The 19,175-nt window shown below is 48.3% G+C and overlaps 3 protein-coding genes across 5 annotated transcripts; 1 reads left to right on the top strand and 2 right to left on the bottom strand.

The window, feature by feature from the left end:
• Positions 1-59: 59 nt before the first annotated feature.
• On the top strand, positions 60-10,628 carry LOC133396676 (LYR motif-containing protein 4B). 2 transcript variants are annotated; one of them, XM_061666764.1, is made up of 4 exons: positions 60-175; positions 6,197-6,317; positions 9,347-9,437; positions 10,439-10,628. In XM_061666764.1, exons 1-3 carry the CDS (start codon positions 90-92, stop codon positions 9,392-9,394), a joined length of 255 nt encoding a protein of 84 aa, XP_061522748.1. In that variant the 5' UTR covers positions 60-89; the 3' UTR covers positions 9,395-9,437; positions 10,439-10,628. The 2 variants fall into 2 exon arrangements, with proteins under 2 accessions (XP_061522748.1, XP_061522747.1); XM_061666763.1 differs by lacking the exon at positions 10,439-10,628 and having other exon boundaries at positions 9,347-9,558.
• ppp1r3g (protein phosphatase 1 regulatory subunit 3G) lies at positions 9,567-11,687 on the bottom strand. Its single transcript, XM_061667075.1, has 2 exons — positions 11,050-11,687; positions 9,567-9,645 (listed from the first exon to the last, which is right to left on the bottom strand). Exons 1-2 carry the CDS (start codon positions 11,685-11,687, stop codon positions 9,567-9,569), a joined length of 717 nt encoding a protein of 238 aa, XP_061523059.1.
• A 1,148-nt stretch (positions 11,688-12,835) lies between these two features.
• LOC133396781 (cytochrome b5) lies at positions 12,836-17,676 on the bottom strand. 2 transcript variants are annotated; one of them, XM_061666973.1, is made up of 5 exons: positions 17,358-17,676; positions 15,734-15,862; positions 15,625-15,654; positions 14,370-14,404; positions 12,836-14,298 (listed from the first exon to the last, which is right to left on the bottom strand). In XM_061666973.1, the coding sequence occupies exons 1-5, from the start codon at positions 17,499-17,501 to the stop codon at positions 14,211-14,213; spliced, it is 426 nt and encodes a 141-aa protein (XP_061522957.1). In that variant the 5' UTR covers positions 17,502-17,676; the 3' UTR covers positions 12,836-14,210. The 2 variants fall into 2 exon arrangements, with proteins under 2 accessions (XP_061522957.1, XP_061522958.1); XM_061666974.1 differs by lacking the exon at positions 17,358-17,676 and adding an exon at positions 15,952-16,098.
• Positions 17,677-19,175: the final 1,499 nt, after the last annotated feature.

Raw genomic sequence — 19,175 nt, 5'->3', positions numbered from 1 at the left:
GATGAATGTCAATTGGGGACAGGCGCTCATTGGGCACAGTTGTCAGTGGGGTCCTAATGCCCGCTGGCAAACGTTTAGTTAGTAACAAGATGGCGGCGTCGTCGAGTTCGCAGGTGATTTCTCTGTACAGGATGCTCTTAAGAGAAAGTTACAAGTTCCCCTCGTACAATTACAGGTGAGACATGCACGTCGATAGCTGAGGATGCTTCCACTGCGTCATTCAAATGACGCGTCAGCCCGCAGTGTGCTACATGCTAATGTAGCTTCTCAGCGCGATGTTTGCGTCAGACGTCACTGCCTGCCTTCCTGCCTTCACACTTACTCAATCTCGAACTTATTGAACGGTGAACGCTTCCAGTCGTCTTCACCCCAATAACGGACACTGTGGCGTTTTGTGTTATATGTTAGCATTAAAATGGCCGACTTTCATTATTACTTGGTCCCGTTGAACCTTTTTGGTGTTTATTGAAATGTACGATGTTTAATTAAAGACTCTAAATTTCCCGTTGGTGTGAATGGTTGTTTGTCTGTATGTGCCAAGCGATTGGCTGGCGACCAGTTCAGGGTGTCGCCCGAAGATAGCTGGGAAAGGTGCCAGCACGCCCGCGACCCTCCTGAGGAAAGGCGGTACAGAAAATGGCTGAATTCTCATGGCTTATGTGTCGGTTTTATAGCAAATTGAAACTTTTTATGTTTCGGTTTTACAGTAAATTGCAACTGGGAGTGACAATTGAGCAGTTTGATGCAAGCCCGCCCTGCCTCTTGTTTGGAGAACTGTGTGAGGAAGAGAGTCTCCTTTAAAGTCTCCTTGTTTCCTTTAAAGCTAGGGCCTCATACAGAAAAGTCGCAACCAGTGTAGGGAAAGCTATGCTAATCTGTAATATAGATGATTTTATAAATATAGCTACTGCATGTTATAAAACCGGCTAGGTAATAGAGCAAAGAGTCAAAGATTTTTCAGGGTTTGGGGATGGCCAGTGGACCCTCGGCACTGAGTAGCGGCAGAATCAGATCTCCACATTTACAATCATAACAGGAGCAGTCTGTACTCAGCTGACTTTGGCGTAAGATCTTAGCAGACGATGTGAAAACAAGGAAATGAGCGATGAGAACAGAGTTGTTCTTTTTTAGAAAGTCAGCACTGTCGTACAATGCAGGCAAACGACACGGGTAGTGTCAAATGTAAATCTATCCTGCAGGCCACTAGAAAAACGGACGGTGGGCCACAAATTGCCCTGACTTGTAGTTTGGACACCACAGCCTTAAAGTGATGTCTCCCATTTTTATGTCAGCAAGAGAGGGAGTGCTAAAGACTATTAATTATTATTTTTAAAGAAATCTGATTTAACAACTTGAAGTGTGGGAGGGGCAAAACTCTTTTCTCAAATGATTTTCATTTGGCCTTTCTATTGGAGATTTTCACCTGTCGCAGGTGGGTCTGGTCTGGAACGTATCTCGCGTGATAAATGTGAAATTAAATAGTAGTCATAAGTGGTGTGAAAAAAAAGAAAATCTACTAACTCGCTGAAGTTCACCACAAAATTGGTCAATGCAAAAATTTCTGCTTCGAGGCAGTAAAAAAAACGAATAAACTCATTTGCGCCAATTTGCTCCACGGTCCAATTTTACCACACGGACATTTGTTGCAGATGGACGCGCTGTTAGGCCAATGGAAAAGTCTTTTATTTGATTGATTGATTTATTTATTATTAAGACACTGTTAGATGGGTAATGTAAATATAACATGATGTACGAGTGAGCTGAATGGTAGTTAGCAGCAGTAGTGGGGGGCGCAGTTACCGGAGTACTTGACGAAATAGCTGTAGGATAATCGATTCTGAAAAGACTGGCGAGAAAATGCATGGAAATGTTGCCCTTCCATTTTTCAGAAGTGCGCGCCGTCGTGTGCGTCACGGACTGACAAGTGTTCGTTGCTGCTCACCTGAAAGTCCCGTGTGGCCCGCTGACTTGGATTTTCCCCATGATGCAATCCGTGCTGCGTGGAAGATGCTTCCACGTTCTCTTCCCGGAGTTTTGACATCGTTGGTGCCGGGAGGCCTTTTTGCTCCTCGGGAAGCATCTGATACAGACGAAGATCTCCTTCCACCTTCACCTTTGGGGACAACGTCTCGAAGAAAAATCTCAACACTCGTCGATTGTTGCTAGATTTGTACAAATGATTGTAAATATTTTTCTGACTCTAAGTGAGACGCCGCTCTGGGCCGAGGCGAGGGGAAGACGGAATAAAAGTAAGACTGATGAATGATGCGGCAGCAGAAGCGCAGCACAGCACAGGAAAGGAAAGACAACAAACGTGGTTGAAGATGAGGCGATTGTGAGAAAAAGCTGTGAGCAAGTTTCAAACTTCTGCTTGTCTGCTTCACTTTTGCGTTCATCTTTTTCTTTTCCCTCCATCTTCCTGCCTCGACTTCTCTGGTTCCCTTCATTTTTTATTCCTTCTTCCTCCTCCTCTTTCCCTCCATCAATCCCGTCCTTATAAAAAAAGCCATTGGCTTGTCATCCCTCAATCATGTCCTTGTACGTGCTCGTGTCTAACGACGGATCGTAAATCTGCTCCATCACTGCTTTACTGGCGTGCTCTTCAATCCTCAATGAACAAGAAGAAGCAAAACTGCAACTTATCAAGATGACTGAGCATGTGCCAGTTCTGTGGCAGCTCCACTCCAGCACCGGGACAAACGTCAAACCAAAGCAACACCACACACAAAAAAAGCCATTAATGAACAAATAATACAGTAGGGCTGTCACGATTGATTATTTATCAAATCAATTATCTTATAAATATTTCATCCAGTACATGATAATACAGCCGTGAGTCTTTTTGGGAATGATGCAACAGGTTTTTCCACACCTGGGTTTGGGGATCCTCTGCCATTCCTCCTTGCAGATCCTCTCCAGTTCAGTCGGGTTGGATGCCGAATGCTGATGGACAGCCATTTTCAGGTCTCTCCAGAGATGCTCAATTGGGTTTAATCAGGGCTATTCAAGAACAGTCACAGAGTTGTTCTGAAGCCACTCCTTCGTTATTTTAGCTGTGTGCTTCGGGTCATGTTGGAAGGTGAACCTTTGGCCCAGTCTGAGGTCCTGAGCACTCTGGAGAAAGTGTTCGTCCAGGATATCCCTGTACTTGACCGCATTCATCTGTCCTTCGATTGCAACTGGTCTCCCTGTCCCTGCAGCTGGAAAACACCCCCACAGCATGATGCTGCCACCACCATGCTTCACTGTTGGGACTGTATTGGACAGGTGATGAGCACACACCGCTTAGAATTAAGGTGAAAAAGTTCTCTTGGTCACATCGGACCAGCGAATCTTACTTCTCACTATCTTGGAGTCCTTCAGGTGTTTTTTTTTTGTTTTTTTTTCCAAGCAAATTCCATGCGGGCTTTCATGTGTCTGGCACCGAGGAGAGGCTTCCGTCGGCCCGCTCTGCCATAAAGCCCCGACGGGTGGAGGGCTGCAGTGATGGTTGACTTTCTAGAACTTTCTCTTATCTCCCAACTGCATCTTTGGAGCTCAGCCACAGTGTTCTTTGGGGTCTTCTTGACCTCTCACCAAGGCTCTCCTCTCCCGATTGCTCAGTTTGGCCGGACGGCCAGCTCTAGGAAGGGTTCTGGTCGTCCCAAACGTCTTCCGCTTAAGGATTATGGTGGCCGCTGTGCTCTTAGGAACGTAAAGTGCAGCAGAAATGTTTTTGTAACCTTTGCCAGATCTGTGCCTTGCCACAATTCTGTCTCTGAGCTCTTCAGGCAGTTCCTTTGACCTCGTGATTCTCATTTGCTCTGACATGCACTGTGAGCTGTCAAGTCTTATATGGACAGGGGTGTGGCTTTCCTAATCAAGTCCAATCAGTATAACCAAACACAGCTGGACTCCAGTGAAGGTGTAGAACCATCTCAAGGATGATCAGAAGAAATGGACAGCGCCCGAGTTAAATGAGTGTCACAGCAAAGGCTCTGAATACTTATGGCTGTGATATTTTTTTAATAAATTTGCAAAGATTTCAACAATTCTGTTTTTTTTCCGTCAATCTGAGGTGCTGTGTGTACATTGAGCCAAAACAATTTACTTAAATGATTTTAGCAAATGGCTGCAATATAACAAAGAGTGAAAAATTTAAGGGGGTCTGAATACTTTCCGTAGCCACTGTATATATTACTATTTGTACTACTAACATGCATTTTATTCTCATTTCTGAGGGCTGGACTTCTTTCTTTAAACTGCATATGCAAACTACTGAGTGTATGGTATAAATTACAGAATTTCAGGCAACAAAATCAACCTTTGCAAAATGGTTAGCGTTCACAGTTAACATTTTAGGTTAAAAAAAATGCTAACTACCATTCAGATCACTCATGTAATCAGTACATTACACATCTAATAGTGTCTTAAAAAATCACTTACAGACGCTCGTATGTCGTTTTTGGCAAAGTTTATCACTGGCCCAACACTGCATCCGTATGCAACAAAAGTCCGTGTGAAACGTGGACCGTGGCCAAATGGTTACAGGTGTTGGAAATATGCTTGTATTGATATTATTATTGCCTTGAGGCAGACGTTTTTGCACCAAACAATATTTGTGGTAGACTTAGCAGAGTTACCCTTTTTTTTTTTTTTTTTTTTTTTTTTCTCTCCCCCATAGCTGTAGTCTGTTGTCACGTGCTTGTCCAGAAATAAGAGACTATCATATAACATCACTTTAAGGCAACCAAAAGACTCCAAATAAGAGATAAAGTGTGCTTGCTTCAAGCTATTTCTTTGTCACTCCTACTTGAAGTTTACTGGAAAACTAACACACAAAACAAAAGACTCATTTTGTATAACAAATATTCACTAGCTTAATTTTGTCATATAATCCAAAATGCCATAGCTGGGATAATGGAAATGAGCATTGATGGTACGGTAATTGTAAACCTTCAAACAACTGCTACTTTACGCACACGGTGCAGCAACATATACAAACAGAATACACAACATAACTCACAAGCATATATTCTCTCTGCCATGCGGTAACAACTAAAATGTAGATGGGGCTTCAGGCCTCTTGAAACTCGCGCGCAGCCGACAATGCCCGCATTGCATCACGTGACTGACGCAGAGGACCCTATGCGCACACGGCAAAAGTTGTTGCTGCGCGTAGAATGCCGCGGCGATGATCTCTCGTGATCGCTCCGATTTAATCACATGCTGTGATGACGTAGTCAGCGTTCCTCTCGGTTCCACGTACCACCTACGCCGCCGCCTTCTTGATCGATTTTGCAGCATAATTAAACGTACCATCTGGTCGTCTAGGTCCATTTGTTCCACGGTTGCCATTGTTGTTGCTTTGTTCCTTGTTACGGAAAGGAAAGTAAAAACGGCTACCGAAAATGGCCACAAAATGCAGAGGAAACTCCACCCTGTGGCGCCCTAGGCAATAGCAGCCGTAGCGACACCCCCGACTTGGAGGAGAACTGCAGTACATTTTCAAAACTGCGCTCGAGGATAAAGCCAAACTGCGTGCGGGATAGCCGCAGTGACGTCAATGCGGTTGCTGTCTGCGCGAGTATAAAGAAGCCTTTAGTTGGTGCTGCGGGCATGTTGTGGCACAAAGTGGTACTACACTGAAGTCACACATTTCTTAATTCCGACACGCTTGTATAGTCTTCAAAAACAATTTGCTTAAATATCCACAAAATAGCGGGCAACGCTGTATAGTGTGTGTGTGTGTGTGTGTGTGTGTGTGTGTGTGTGTGGTAATTTAAGGCATAGGTCCTAGTGTGAGTTTACTATTAAACACACACGCATCGTTAGCGTCCTGCCCTATCAAACAGGAAGTGGAGCACAACACTGTGCACACTCCCTCTGCTGTCGCTTTATTGATTTCTGCGGTGTGCATGCACGTGTGTGAGCTCGCGTGCGTGTTTAATGTCTCCAAGCTGCACAAATCAAATTAGCGCCGACAGCCGGGCCGTTTGAACTCGGCCGACCTCCGCCCGCCTGCGCTCGCTCATCCGCTTTTGCGAGAATTGCTAATGTTTTTCTCAAGTACAATATTGTTTCATATTTATTTTTGAATTAAAAACGCATTACAAGCATTTGTGTTGTTTTTGCGAGTGTGAATGAATTCAGCTCGTATCTCAAGGCACTGTTGTAATAATAATTGTGTGTGTGTGTGTGTGTGTGTGCGTTGCAGGACGTACGCAGTGCGGCGCGTGCGTGACGCGTTCAGAGTCAACAAGAATGTGGACGACCCAAAAATGATGGAGAGGTTGGTGCTGGAGGGCCGACAGTCGCTGGCACTGATCCAGAGACAGGTGACGCGCGCGCGCGCACACACACTGGCACAGCCTCAGGTTGACGAGCATGCAGATGAACACCTGTTTACTGACCCACCACCTGTCGCTCTCACGTACACACAGACACGCGCGCGCACACACACGCAGGCCCTGGCGGACTAATGACCTGAGCGTGTTCCCATAATGCATCATCAGCCCTCAGGTTGGTTCTTGGGTGTTGGCAACGTGTCAGCGGCGTCTGCTCCTGAAGAAGAAGAATGCGTGGGTGTTGTGACGTCACCTTGTGGAACGTGGTGCGTGCGTGTGTGTAGTCAATGTGTTTGTGTGCGTGACCACTTGGAGTTGGCTTGAAGGTCTTTTCTGCTTGTGTGTGGATAAAGATGATGGATCATATCCGCAGACATAAATGAGCAACTTGTGTTTAATGAGTGTGTGTGTGTGTGTGTGTGTGTGTGTGCTTGCGTGTGTATGCGCGCATGCTGCAGTGCGAATTGTAATCAACGTCTCGCGAATGCACTTTGCCGCTTTTGGAAAGCGAAGCGTAGCGCATCTCAAAGTAGGGCGACACCCTGCGTGAACGGCTGCGCCACAGAGTCACCTCCTCGCCCCCTCCCTCCATCTTCTCTCCTTCCGTCACTGTAAAGCCGCAACCTCTCTCCCCGCGTGTCCCCAAAAGCACGCATACACACACACAGCAACCGTGTCTAACGAGTCGCCACACACACCTGCTTGGAAGGCGTCACGTGGGAGTTTAATTACTCGTCACTTGATGTGTGTTGTGCAATTTGGGCTCTGGACAAATAATGTAGCGGTGCAATAATTCATTTATTAATCAACTATTGAATTAATTGACAACTATTTTGATAATCAATTCATGGTTTCAAGACCTTGTTCTACTTAAAATTGTTCAAACCGTCTCAACAGTAACTCTCCAAATTCTCTCATCGTCCATTAAAGCTGTCAGCTTGTCAGACCAGACCGGGAACTGAATCGCCATTCATTAATATTGGTGCATTTTCTGCACTCTCCAAAAAAAGGGAAATAATATCCTCTTTTTGAATAAAGGGATGCAACTTGAAATGTTTTTTTGATCTGATTCATCGACAGATTATTCCATTACTAAAATAATTGTTAGTTGCAGCCCTCGTCTTGGCTTTTAATAACATTAAGAATAGTTTTTGTTTACCAAACACCTCTTGACAATTAATGGAACAAAATATTTTGCTTGACTTTCAAGCAGAAACTTCAACGGGCTAATATGATGAGGCCGTTATGCGGCGTCACGGTCACAACAGGAAAGCACAAGTGCAATTCTTCTCGTTGGAGCGCCTGATTGCGTCACGTTTGCGCGTCGCTCGCTCACTTTTCTTCCGGGATCTCCTCGCCGCGCATGCGAGAAAGAAGATGAAGAAAAAAAAGAAGACAGCAGGTTAAAAGAGGAGCAGAACACTTAAACGCTCCTTTAGCGCTCATCCACGCAAATGAATAATGAATGAGAGCGCGCACTAAAAGCGGGATGTGGAAACGCACGCGGATGAAGGAAAGAAGAAGAGCTGAAGAAAACACCCCAAGAAGGAGACGTGGAGACCAACAACTTTTCAAGAAACTTTTTGACAAACCTTCAAAAATATGTGAAACTAAATGGAGGCAAATAACAACAGCGAGAAGGAAAAGAAAAAAGAGAAGATGCGTTGAGCGCAAACCAAGATGAACAGCACCGTCCGTCTCCATTTAATTTTCTTTCAGCTTACAAATTCTGATCATCATCATCATCATCATCATCATCACATGGCAGTTGAAGTGCATCTAGAAGACCCGCGGGTGTGCGGTACCAGACCGAAAGTCACCCCGCCGCAGCGATTTGCATGAAAGCCACGCCTCCTTGCTGCCGATTGGTGCCGGGGGCCACACGGCAGCCAATCAGCGCAACTAGCACCCTTCCCGCCCTGCGCTGAGGCCCTAGCTGATGACATCAACGTTAAGATCTTTGGGCGCCTGGCGCCCCTTGGTGGCCGCGGACTGCTATTACTCTCATTCCATTCAATGGAGGAATATTTAGGAATAATGAAATATCGAAATCATTAAATATTGAAACAAGTAAAAATTGAAATGGTTAAACAGATTGAATTTCATATTGACAATAAATATTACAAATAATCAAAATAAATAAATACTGAAAATAATACATTTTAAAATAAGTAAAAATATACAATTCTGAAATGAGTACAAAATATTTAAATTAAATATTGAAACAATTCAATATATATTTAAATAAATATGAAATACTTAATCCCGTTTGATTATTTATCTCCTTAATTTTGGCACTCTTGGCCATCCATACAAGTCAGTGTAAGGTCATTAGACACGGTGGGTGACTGGTTAGCACATCTGCCTCACAGTTCTGAGGACCGGGGTTCAAATCCCAGCCCCGCCTGTGTGGAGTTTGCATGTTCTCCCCGTGGCTGCGTGGCTTTTCTCCGGGCACTCCGGTTTCCTCCCACATCCCAAAACCATGCATGAATTGGAGACTCTAAATTGCCCGTAGGTGTGAATATGAGCGCGAATGGTTGTTTGTTTGTATGTGGCCTGCAATGGGCTGGCGACCAGTTCGGGGTGTACCACGCCTCTCGCCCGAAGATTGCTGGGATAGGCTCCAGCAGCCCGGAAGATGGATGGATCCTTGGCCTCTTCCAGGTTTCGTTTGGATCGGTTTATGTCGGCTCGGGTTGCTTGCGTCATGTGGCATGAAGGAGAGAGGTGAGACGCGGTCATGTTCTGTCTTTGGAGCTTGTTTGTGTACACGACAAAAATCAATCGTGAACTGTGGCGCGCGCACACACAGAATGACAGCAAACAGTCGGTGTGGTGTCATCGTAAGTAAAACAAAAGGACAAAACAAACAATCCATCCCTGTCATGTGATTGTTTTGTGGTGATTGGAAAGTAATGTTTTCATGTGATGTCATATGCGACGTGATGTGATTCTTGTATGATTGTGTGCGACGGGGGAGTTGTCCGCTGACGCGATGCTGCGGCGTTTGCGCGCAGGTGGCCGTCGGCGACATGTTCCAGGCCCAGAAGACGGTGGTGGAGTAGCAACAGGAGGAAGTGACATCGCGACCCGATTCCTGTTTGTGAGGTGGGAGGCGCTTCACGGGAGACGCACGACCATCCAACGTCCTCCTTCGGTGTTGTCGAGTTCATGTATAAACCAAAATAAAAGCACATACATTGGGACAGAAGCTTTTTGAACCGCTGCACGTTTTAGTCATGTGATTTTGTCGGGGTCGCATGCGGATGCCGCGGAGAGCGGTCGGTGGGCGGGGTCAGGTGGAGGGTTAGCAGGGCGATGGTGAAGCAGATAGCAGACTTGCTAATAATAGACCGGCGTGCTGTGTTAAGACTGAGGACGCCCCCCCCCCCCCCCCCCTTTTCCTCGCGCACACACCTGCCCCGATTGTGAGGGTCACCCATTCAATGCAACGGGCTTTTAAATGTGTGTGGGGCACTATCGGGACTTTTGCGGTGTACAGTCTTCCCCGATGTATTGCAGTTCAAAAATCCCGCCTTACAATATTGCAGATTTTTAAGCAACCTTTTTGAATGGGTTTTTACACAAGTCGTGTGAGCCCAAATTTAGGGTTGCACGCCTTCGGTGTAGTACCACACTGTGCCACAACATGCCTGGCAGCACTGAGTCCTACTAAAAAGAGATGCAGCGTAATTAAGAGCAAGAAGAAGAGGCAGAGAACGTCCCCTACTAAACCGCAGTGATAGTTGTTGTTCTCGCAGAGCAGAGAGAATTTGTATGCGTTGCTGCTCCGTTTGTGCTAAAGCAGCAGCTGTTTGAAGGTTTCGAGTTAGCATCATACTGATGCTAATTTCTGTTAGTCTGTCTTTGCATTGTGTGTTAGCGTTAAGCTCCACTTGGGGGGGGGGGGAAAAAAAAAAAAAAAAAAAAAGTACATTTTCAGTTGCACATGATGAAAATGTGGTGAACTAACGTAAACTTTTCCTCTCAAATAATTGAACATTTTAATCATGTGCAACCGAATTCAGTAAATTCAAAGGAGTTTTTTTCAGTGTAGTAGACTTGGATTCAATGTACAATATTTAATCATTTTATGTTTTCTGTGTCAGTTTTACAGTAGACCTCAACTGGGGGTGACCAATAAAGCGCTTATTTGGAGAGCCGTGGAGCGAGTCTTCATTTCCTCAAAGCGATGTGATACGATAGCGAGAAACAGCGCGGCTGCTAAGAAACACTTGTATTGAAAGTGTATGGGAGGCATAAAACATGAAATAAAAATGTTTGTTTATGTGGCTTCGATATTTTGGGATTTCAATTTGAACATGTACATCGGTTGCACACAATTAAGATGTGGTCAAATGACGTCATTCTATTTGTATTTTGTTGGCAGAAGCGGTATGGGTGACGTCACTTGAGCCCTTTTCAATCGTGTGTATTGTGGCGGTCTGCAGTAAATGTGGAGGAATTGAGCCGTTGCGCTCGTGGACATGTTGCGGCTCACGTTGCGTCGAGTGTGGCGCTGAGCGCTCGAGACTCGAACGTTCCCTGATCTCTGGCAGGTACACAAACACACAGGAAGTCGAGTCCGCGTGTGCACGTCAAAACAGATGCCTGACTTGAGAGCAAGTGGCGCTTTATTTCAGCTCGTCATCACGTGACCCTTCGCACGGACCGTTCAGCTCAAGTGGTGCCGGCAGCGTGCGCGGGCTCGTGGCCGCCGGCGCGGTACCGCAGCGTGAAATTTCGTCCGTCGTTGTTGTCCCAGAAGTCGCCCTCGTCCGAGCGCAGGTAGACGGCCAGGTGCACCGCGGCCCCCGCCTCCATCTCGGGGGGCGTGTAGACGGTGAAGGCGTAGCGCGAGCTGCCGCCGCCCGCCAGCTGCGCGTCCACGAGCAGAGCCTGCGCGTCCACGTGGGACAGCCACTCGTTGAAGGTGTAGCGCACGCCCACGTCGCTGCGCGCGCACCCGCTCAGCACGCGCACCTGCCCGCGCACGTCGAAGTGCGTGACGGACAGACGCTCCAGGCACACGCGCAGGACCCGAACCCGAGAGTCCGGGTCCGCGGGCTCGGCGAAGCAGGCCACCAGGCGCCCTCCCCCCGCCCGCGGCGTGTGTCTGGAGACCACCTTGGTGGGCACCCGCGGCTCCTCGAGCGCGCTGAAGTGTTTGACGCTGGCCAGACTCAGACCCAGAGAGTCCGCGAACTGGACCCGCTTCCGCAGCAGCAGCGAGGCCGCCGCCGGGCAGGCGGGCAGGGACCGGGCCCGCCGCCTCTCGCTCATGCGCCGCTCCAGCTGACGCGCGTCCACCTCGTCGTCCAGTTCTTCGTCGAGCTCTTGGCGGTCGTGGTTGTCCATCCCGGGGCTGGAGCGGAAGCGCTGATCCGGACCGTGACACGAGACCTGCCAGGCCGGCTCTCAGCCCTCAGTGTGCTGCTGCACGCGGCGCCGGTCAGAGTCCGCGCGGGGGCCCCGCTTGTATACGGGAGGGGACGCGCGGGTGGGGGGCTGGGAGACACACACACACACACACACACCTACCTGCTGTCACGTAAGAACCGTGTCAAACGTGACCCAACTTTCAGCCACTTGGACACACGACCAGTTGTGCGTGAAGTACCTCAACAAAGTGTTTCGACAGAAAAGAAAACCCCGGACTGCCAAGACGGGTTCCTCGTGTTGAATTGAGAGAATTGCTGAAAATGTGCTGAACTGGGTTTGAGAAGATTTGGGGCCGAAAATGCCTTTCCCCTTCCGAAAGTCGGTCGGCGTGGCCTCTGTAGAGCGCCTCGTTGTTGGAAGAGAGAAGACTGAAGCGTGAGGGGGCGAGTGAGTGCTTAGAATCTTTTAATTGCATTGAGTTGACTTGAGCGGCGTCTGCGTGTTGGCTAATGGGCCGAGTTATACTTGGCGGTGACCCGCTCCTACCGGTCACCTACCGGGATCTGGATTAGGAACGTGAATGTGAATGCCAATGCCAATGCGGTTCCACCAACAATTTGTTCGCCTTTTATTTTCTAGCGTCGGCTTGAGCGACACACTCCATTCCGGCCGAAAAGAGGACTTAGCTTAGCATTTAGCTCGATGTCATTTCTGCTGAGTCTCGGGACTCCCCCATTTTTTCCCTCTCGATGGCTAAAAACGGTTTTAGTACCAGGGTCGCTCGCGTCCGTGCTCAGACACGACTTCAGAGCGATTATCGAACTAAAAGACTCGACAATTACAAGGAAGACATCGACAAAATGCCGAGTTGAAGGCCCGGCCGAGGGAAATTGGATCCCGGCCGATGAGCTCACGGAAAGACGGCGGCGCAAAGGTCACAACGCAACAAGCAAGTGTTGTGGCGTCTGCTAGCGCTGCGACCTCTCTCGGCCACCGGAGGGAATCACCCGTGTCGTTCGCGTGTTACCCGTAGCCTGGCACTCGTGACCCGAACGCTACTGCGCATGACAAGAAAACAAGTAGAAATAACGCAAACACAAAAACTCACTTTTTTAATGCATACATTTAATCATCAGTGCTCATGTCACATCAAGTTATTTAAGGGTGTAAAAAATGTGTTTATTTTAACACATTTGGTGATCATTCATGTTTACTAGAAAATGCAAATGTAGCAAACGTCAGCTGACGTCAAGTTTAACGAGCGCTAACAGTTGGCTACTGACGTAAACACCGCCCCCCTCCCCCCTCGTGCGTCGGTACGTCAACTGACGTCAGGCACGCACGTTCGATGACGTTCGTTCGCTTTCCTTTCACGTCTCGTCACCCTCAACAACATAGTCGTATTGGCCTACATTACATATTTGTGATGGAATAGCGCCACCTGTTGGTCAAGTAGAATGCACAAAATGGAAACTTGGAGAGTACAGCGGGACCTTGACTTGGGACTGCCCCAACTTTGGAGGTTTTCGAGTTCCGGGCCGTCGCTCGGTTGATTGATATTTAGGTCTTTGCAGGCCCGACGACAAATCACGGCTCGTTCTTCATGCGCGCCGTCTTGTGACAGGCGGCACACGTCAACGCTGCACATGAACGTGTGCGGAGGCCTGTTGCCATCCTCACAGTTCCACTCAAAACAGTCCACACGCTGAAAATCCACTGGAGACGAGATGGTCACGATTTCAGTACGGCGGGCCAGAGGCACGACCGCCAATTGCAAAAAGCCACCAATAATTCACGGAAAAAAGTGACCCCCAAAACCAAAGCACGATTCAGTGTGGCTTTCCGGGGAGAGCAGGTGGAATCCACAAGCAGCTGAATTTGCGAATGGCGAAACACGAATATCTATTTGTACTTTTTGCGATATTTTCGCCCTGTGCTGCGCCGTGAGATTTTTCAAAAGTAGAATATGCGCCTCGGCTCAATAAAGGTCAGCAAACGCCACACGAGTGCCGTTTTATCTTTGTTTGAAAATTAATTCCTCAAAAAAAAAGTGTTTGGGGGCCTTGACGGAAGAAGTGCATTTCAATGATAAAGACGAATGACTTGAAATCAAAACAACTTCAACTCTTAAATCAAGGTACCACTGGACAGTTTCCATTCACATTTGCGCTCAATCAAATGTTTATTGGTGGAAATGGCGCCCTCTACTGGAAAATAGGATACAGTACAGGTCAGTAAATGTTACAAATATAAAGTTGTCTAAAATATTCTGGTTGTGAATTTTCACTAATGAAGTGTAAAATAAGGCTAATAAAAAAGTGACGATTTTGTTTCGATTCCAGCGTTGGTTTGGCGGCCATGTTTGGGCCGTGCGGTCACACGACCGGGACAGGCCGCGATTTCAAGCGCGACGAAAACAAATCCCCGACCTCGATAGCCAATTCCGTCGGCCGCTTCGTCTGATGGGAGGAGCCCGGGCTGCTGTACGCGACGATGACATCACAGCTCGCTGTCGGCCGCATACATGCGATACATCAGCGTGACGACGGCGGCCGCCGCGGCCGGCACCAACCAGTTGGGCCACCGGCTGCAAGTACCACAACAGGTTAGCCGCGTGCGTGCGCGTGCGTGCGCGCGCTCGCTCGCGTGTGTGCATACCTCGGCTCCTCCTCCAAAGTTTTCACCAAACTTTCCTGGAAAGCAAACACAGCTCAGCGTCATCACACCCCTGATGATGTCATCGAAGGGCTGAGCCAATCGTACTTTTTTTTTTTTTTTTTCAATTAACAGTGACTGCGGCCCCCCCCCCCCCCCAATTTGGCGTGAATAGGGACTAATTATTAAAATAGGGAGTAATTGATGCACCCCCCCCCCCCCCCCCCGAAAATAGAACTTCCTATGGAATGTAGACTTTACACCGATCTGATCAGTTCCATCGGTATCAGCCGATCGGCCTTCATGTCATAATTCGCCGATCCGATCAATGACGTCATCGATCGGCTCCGCACAAGACATTTCCTCCGCGTCGCCGTCGCGTATGAATCCAAAAGCTTGTCATGCGTCTTGTGGCGTAGTACTGTAACTAGCCGACGGCCGATAAAGTTTTTTTCAATCTTGGTGGTGAAAAAACACGTCTCTGTGGGACTATTTTGCGGCGTCTCAGACAAACGACACGCAAGTTATTTGCAGTCTGTGCACAACTGAAGTACGTCGAAATGCTTCAACAACAAATTTGATCGGGCACTTGAACAATGTACACGAGGACCACGCCGCGTTGCGAACGCGGCGTGGGGGGAGGGGAAAAAAAAAAAAAAAAAAAGCCAGACAGACGCAAACCCTGGACATTTCCCGTTTCGACGTGAGAAATGTCACATTTGAATGTATTCAATTTCCAGTTTCAATGGTATAAATGTCACATTTTAATGTGATAACTTTCACGTTGTAACATGATAAGCTTGACTTTCAAATTGGGCAAAACAGAAGTTTGCCAGTCCTTCCGGTTCAGGCCACTGGGGGATGAGCCCTTTGAAGGTCTACTTTTTGTGTCTTACAAATCCAGTTACTAGCTATATATTTACATTGCTCTTATATAATACTGTAAAAAAAAAAAAGGCCAAGTGTTTAGAAAGAATGAAGCTGTAAAAAGAAGACACACATTCCTTCTAAGCGCTCCACCTGTGACCAGAACCGGAAGTGATGGCTTCGTTTTGTTTCGCCAATGTCAAACTTAGCACGTTAAAACACGAAATTTATCACGTTATAACGTGATACTGAACGTTTTTTTAGGAAAGAAAAAACTTTTGCAAAGTGTCCTGGAGAAATCGATTACAATCGGAAATCAGATTTTTGTGATTTCCGGCGGTATTGGCCATGCCCACGCGATGGCGACGATGTCACTTCCTGGCAAACTTACCGAAGGCTCGGCCACTTTCTCTCTGTCGTCCTGCGCACACACAAACCAAACCAAACGCTGAGTCACGCTTGTGAAGACGCGGCGCACGTCGGACGAGGTGGGCGGGTACCGGGTGCAGCTCTCCGATGAGCATCTGCGCGACCACGCGGCGGGCGTCGGCGGAGTGGCCCACGTCCTCGAAGCACTCGGTGGCGTCGCCGCCCGCGTGCTCCCTCAGGACCTCCTCGCCGCCCGGGTGCTGCCGACGACGGTGGACATTGAACGTGTCGTAAAAACACCTTTGATAACGCTTATCAAAACACAAATACGCAAACGACCTCGGCTGACCTCGCGTGACGCCGCCTCGCCGGCCGAGGTCGTCGGGCGAGGTCGCCTGACGTCCTTCGGCGTGCCCTTCGCCAAAGCTCCGCGCGCCGAGCTTTCGTCGGCCAGCCTACGCGATGACATCGTCGACTCGACCGCTTCACATTTACTGAGCCGGCGCGTGTAATCGACATCGGAAAAAAAGAGGCTGGCGCGCCACCAAACTAAAATGCTACAATGTGGACGCTTCGGATCACGATGTTCCGGAAGAGCGTTGAACCGTTCTGCCTGTCACTAAGCGGGGCTGGCATCGACAGATACGGTCCCCTCCAAAAGTATTGGAACGGCGAGCTCAACTCCTTTGTTTTTGTTGTGTACTGAAGACGTTTGGGTTTCAGATCAAAAGATGAATAGGAGACAAAAGTTCAGAATTTGGAACGGTCTTTACATGTAGATGCGATAAACATCTCAGGACAGAGCACCTTTTGTTTGAAGAAGCGAGCAAAGGTCTCGGAACAGACACGATTAAATGAACTTCAAGTGAATAACATTGGATATTTGGTGGCCTAACGCTGACTTGGAGTCACTGCATCGACCCGTTGACTTCGCCGGACTGTTGCACTCTTCGTTTGAAATGCTTTTCCAGGCCTGTACCTTTCAGTTCTCGTTTGTTTCTGCGGGCTTGTCCCTTCAGTCTCCTCTTCAACGCTCTGTCGGGTGAAGGTCCGGTGATTGACTTGATCTACAAGGCAACGCCTGAGCAACTTGAAACACCCATCAACCGCATGTTCCAATACTTTTGCTCACTTGAAAAGCGGGTGGCTTCAAACTGAAGGTGCTCTGTCCTGCGTTGTGAAACACACCGAGATGTAAATAACATGAAATCAAAGCTGGAATTCTGAACTTTTGTCTCCTATTCATCTTTTGATCTCAAACCCAAATGTCGTCAGTTTACAAGAAACCCAAAGGAATCGACCTTGCCGTTCCAATACTTTCGGAGATGAGCAAAGAGACCTTATTTGCAGGGAAGAAATCACTTTTTCGCGGCTTCGTGCGCCAAACTGATTGGGAAAAATTCACACACACACACACTTTGTACAGATGTGTGTGTGTGTGTGTGTGCGTGCGCGCGCCTCAATTATGAGTGGACATATAAACGCACGTGCACAGACACACATTATGCTTGGAGTTGTTGTAGTTTTGTTCTAAAGTGTTGTTGTAATTGTTGTGTTTCAGCAGTCAACGTGCTTGTGTTGTTGTTATTTCTGGGGTTGTGTTGTTGTAATTTAATTGTTTAGTTTCTGGTGTTGTAGTTGTGTTGTTGTAATTGTTGTGTTTCTGCAGTTGTTGCAACTTTGTTGTATTCTTGGAGTTGTAATTGTTGTGTTTCTGTAGTTGAGTTGTTGTCGTGTCGTTGCGTTGGCGCTCACCTCCTCCAGGAACTTGGTGACGTCATAGACTTTGTGGCGGATGACGATCCAAGTGGACGTGAAGGAGTTCCGCTTGCTGATGTCGTCCAGCGTGAAGTATTTGTTTGTGGTTTCCGGGCTTTCGTGCAGCTCTTCTTCCGCCATCTTGCGTCTTTGTGCTCAAACGACGTCCGTCTGAGCGGAAGTGAGCCTGAAAAACTTTGATTTCCTGCATGTTTAACTGCTCCCGAACGGCGACATTGCACCTACTTTTCCCGTCATAAAAGTGCGCGTCAAACTCGCGACCTTATCCGCTTTGCACGTTCAAAATACATTTAAATCACGGAAACGTACGCTAATCAGTTTTATTTTGAAAGAAAGTGTCCGGTGACGGTGTGTCCCACTTCGTCGCTTCACAACACTTCAAATGTTTTTTTTGTTTTTTGTTTTTTGGTGCGCCGACCCCTGCGGACTCTGCGTGTTCTCATTGGTTAATGTTTATCTATCGGTTCTGTGATTGGACGCCCGCTTCTGTCAATCATCGTGTGCCGAGGGCGGGATGATGTCAAGGTTCGCGTGCGGCCGCCACATCAGAATCAGAATCATCTTTATTTGCCAAGTATGTCCGAAACACACAAGGAATTTGTCTCCGGTCGTTGGAGCCGCTCTAGTACAACAAACGGTCAATTTACAGAACACTTTGGGGACATAAAGACATTGACAAAAAACAATTGTGCAAAAAGATGCAGAGTCCTCGAGCACTTAGAGCAGTTCGAACGACTCATATTGCAATAGTCCGGTGCAATGACCGTCGTGCAAAGGGCGCTGAGACTTCAAGGAGCGTATGCGGTTTCAAGTGACGAGTAGTGCGATCATCTGGGACAATGTAGGTTGTGCAAATGTTACAGATACTCCTCAGTCAGTGTGCAAATGGAGCAAATGCTACTCTGGCACGAGTGGCCGGTATATGCAAATAGTGCAGCGTGGCGAGACAACTGCAGTGAGTGCACGAGTCATACGTAATTGGCCCCACAGAAATGTGACAACCAACTACAATCCTTTCAGCCGTTTTGATTGTCCGTCGCAGTCGGAGTTTGTCCTTTTTTGTAGCGGCGCCGAACCAGACCGTGATGGAAGAACACGGGACCGATTCGATGACCGCTGTGTAGAACCGTCTCGGCGGCAGGCCGCGCTTTCTCAGAAGCCGCAGGAAGTACGTCCTCCGCTGGGCCTTTTGGAGGACGGAGTTGATGTCGGTCGCCCACTTCAGGTCCTCAGAGATTATAATTCCCAGGAACTCGAAGGTCTCGACGGTTGACACAAGGCGGCCGGACAACGTGAGGGGCAGCCATGGCGAAGGACGCCTCCCGAAGTCCACGATCATCTCTACCGTCTGGAGCGTGTTCGGCTCCGGGTCGCGTCGGCCGCACCGCGGCTCCGGCCGCTCCGCTTCCTGTCGATATGCGGACAGGAAGCGGAGCGGTGTCATCTGCAAACTTCAGGAGCTTGACAGTCGGGTTCGCTGAGGTGCGGTCGTTCGTGTCGAGAGAGAAGAGCGGCGGAGAGAGGACACGACCTCGGGGCGCCCCGGTGCTGATGCTGCGTGCGGATGAGGTGGCCTCCCCCGGCCTGACCTGCTGTGTCCTGCCCGTCAGAAAGCTGTAAATCCACTGGCTGAGCTGGAGAAGCTCTGTTGAAAGGAGTTCAGGGATGATGACGGTGTCGAACGCTGAGCTGAAGTCCACGAACAGGATCCTCGCGTAGGTGTTCTAGGATGAAGTGCAGTCCCGCGTCGACTGCGTCATCCGCAGACCTGTTCGCTCGGTAGGCAAACCGCAG

Source organism: Phycodurus eques, chromosome 21 (genome assembly GCF_024500275.1).
Source record: "Phycodurus eques isolate BA_2022a chromosome 21, UOR_Pequ_1.1, whole genome shotgun sequence".
Taxonomy (NCBI): domain Eukaryota; kingdom Metazoa; phylum Chordata; class Actinopteri; order Syngnathiformes; family Syngnathidae; genus Phycodurus; species Phycodurus eques.
This window is presented reverse-complemented; position numbering and strand designations above follow the sequence as displayed.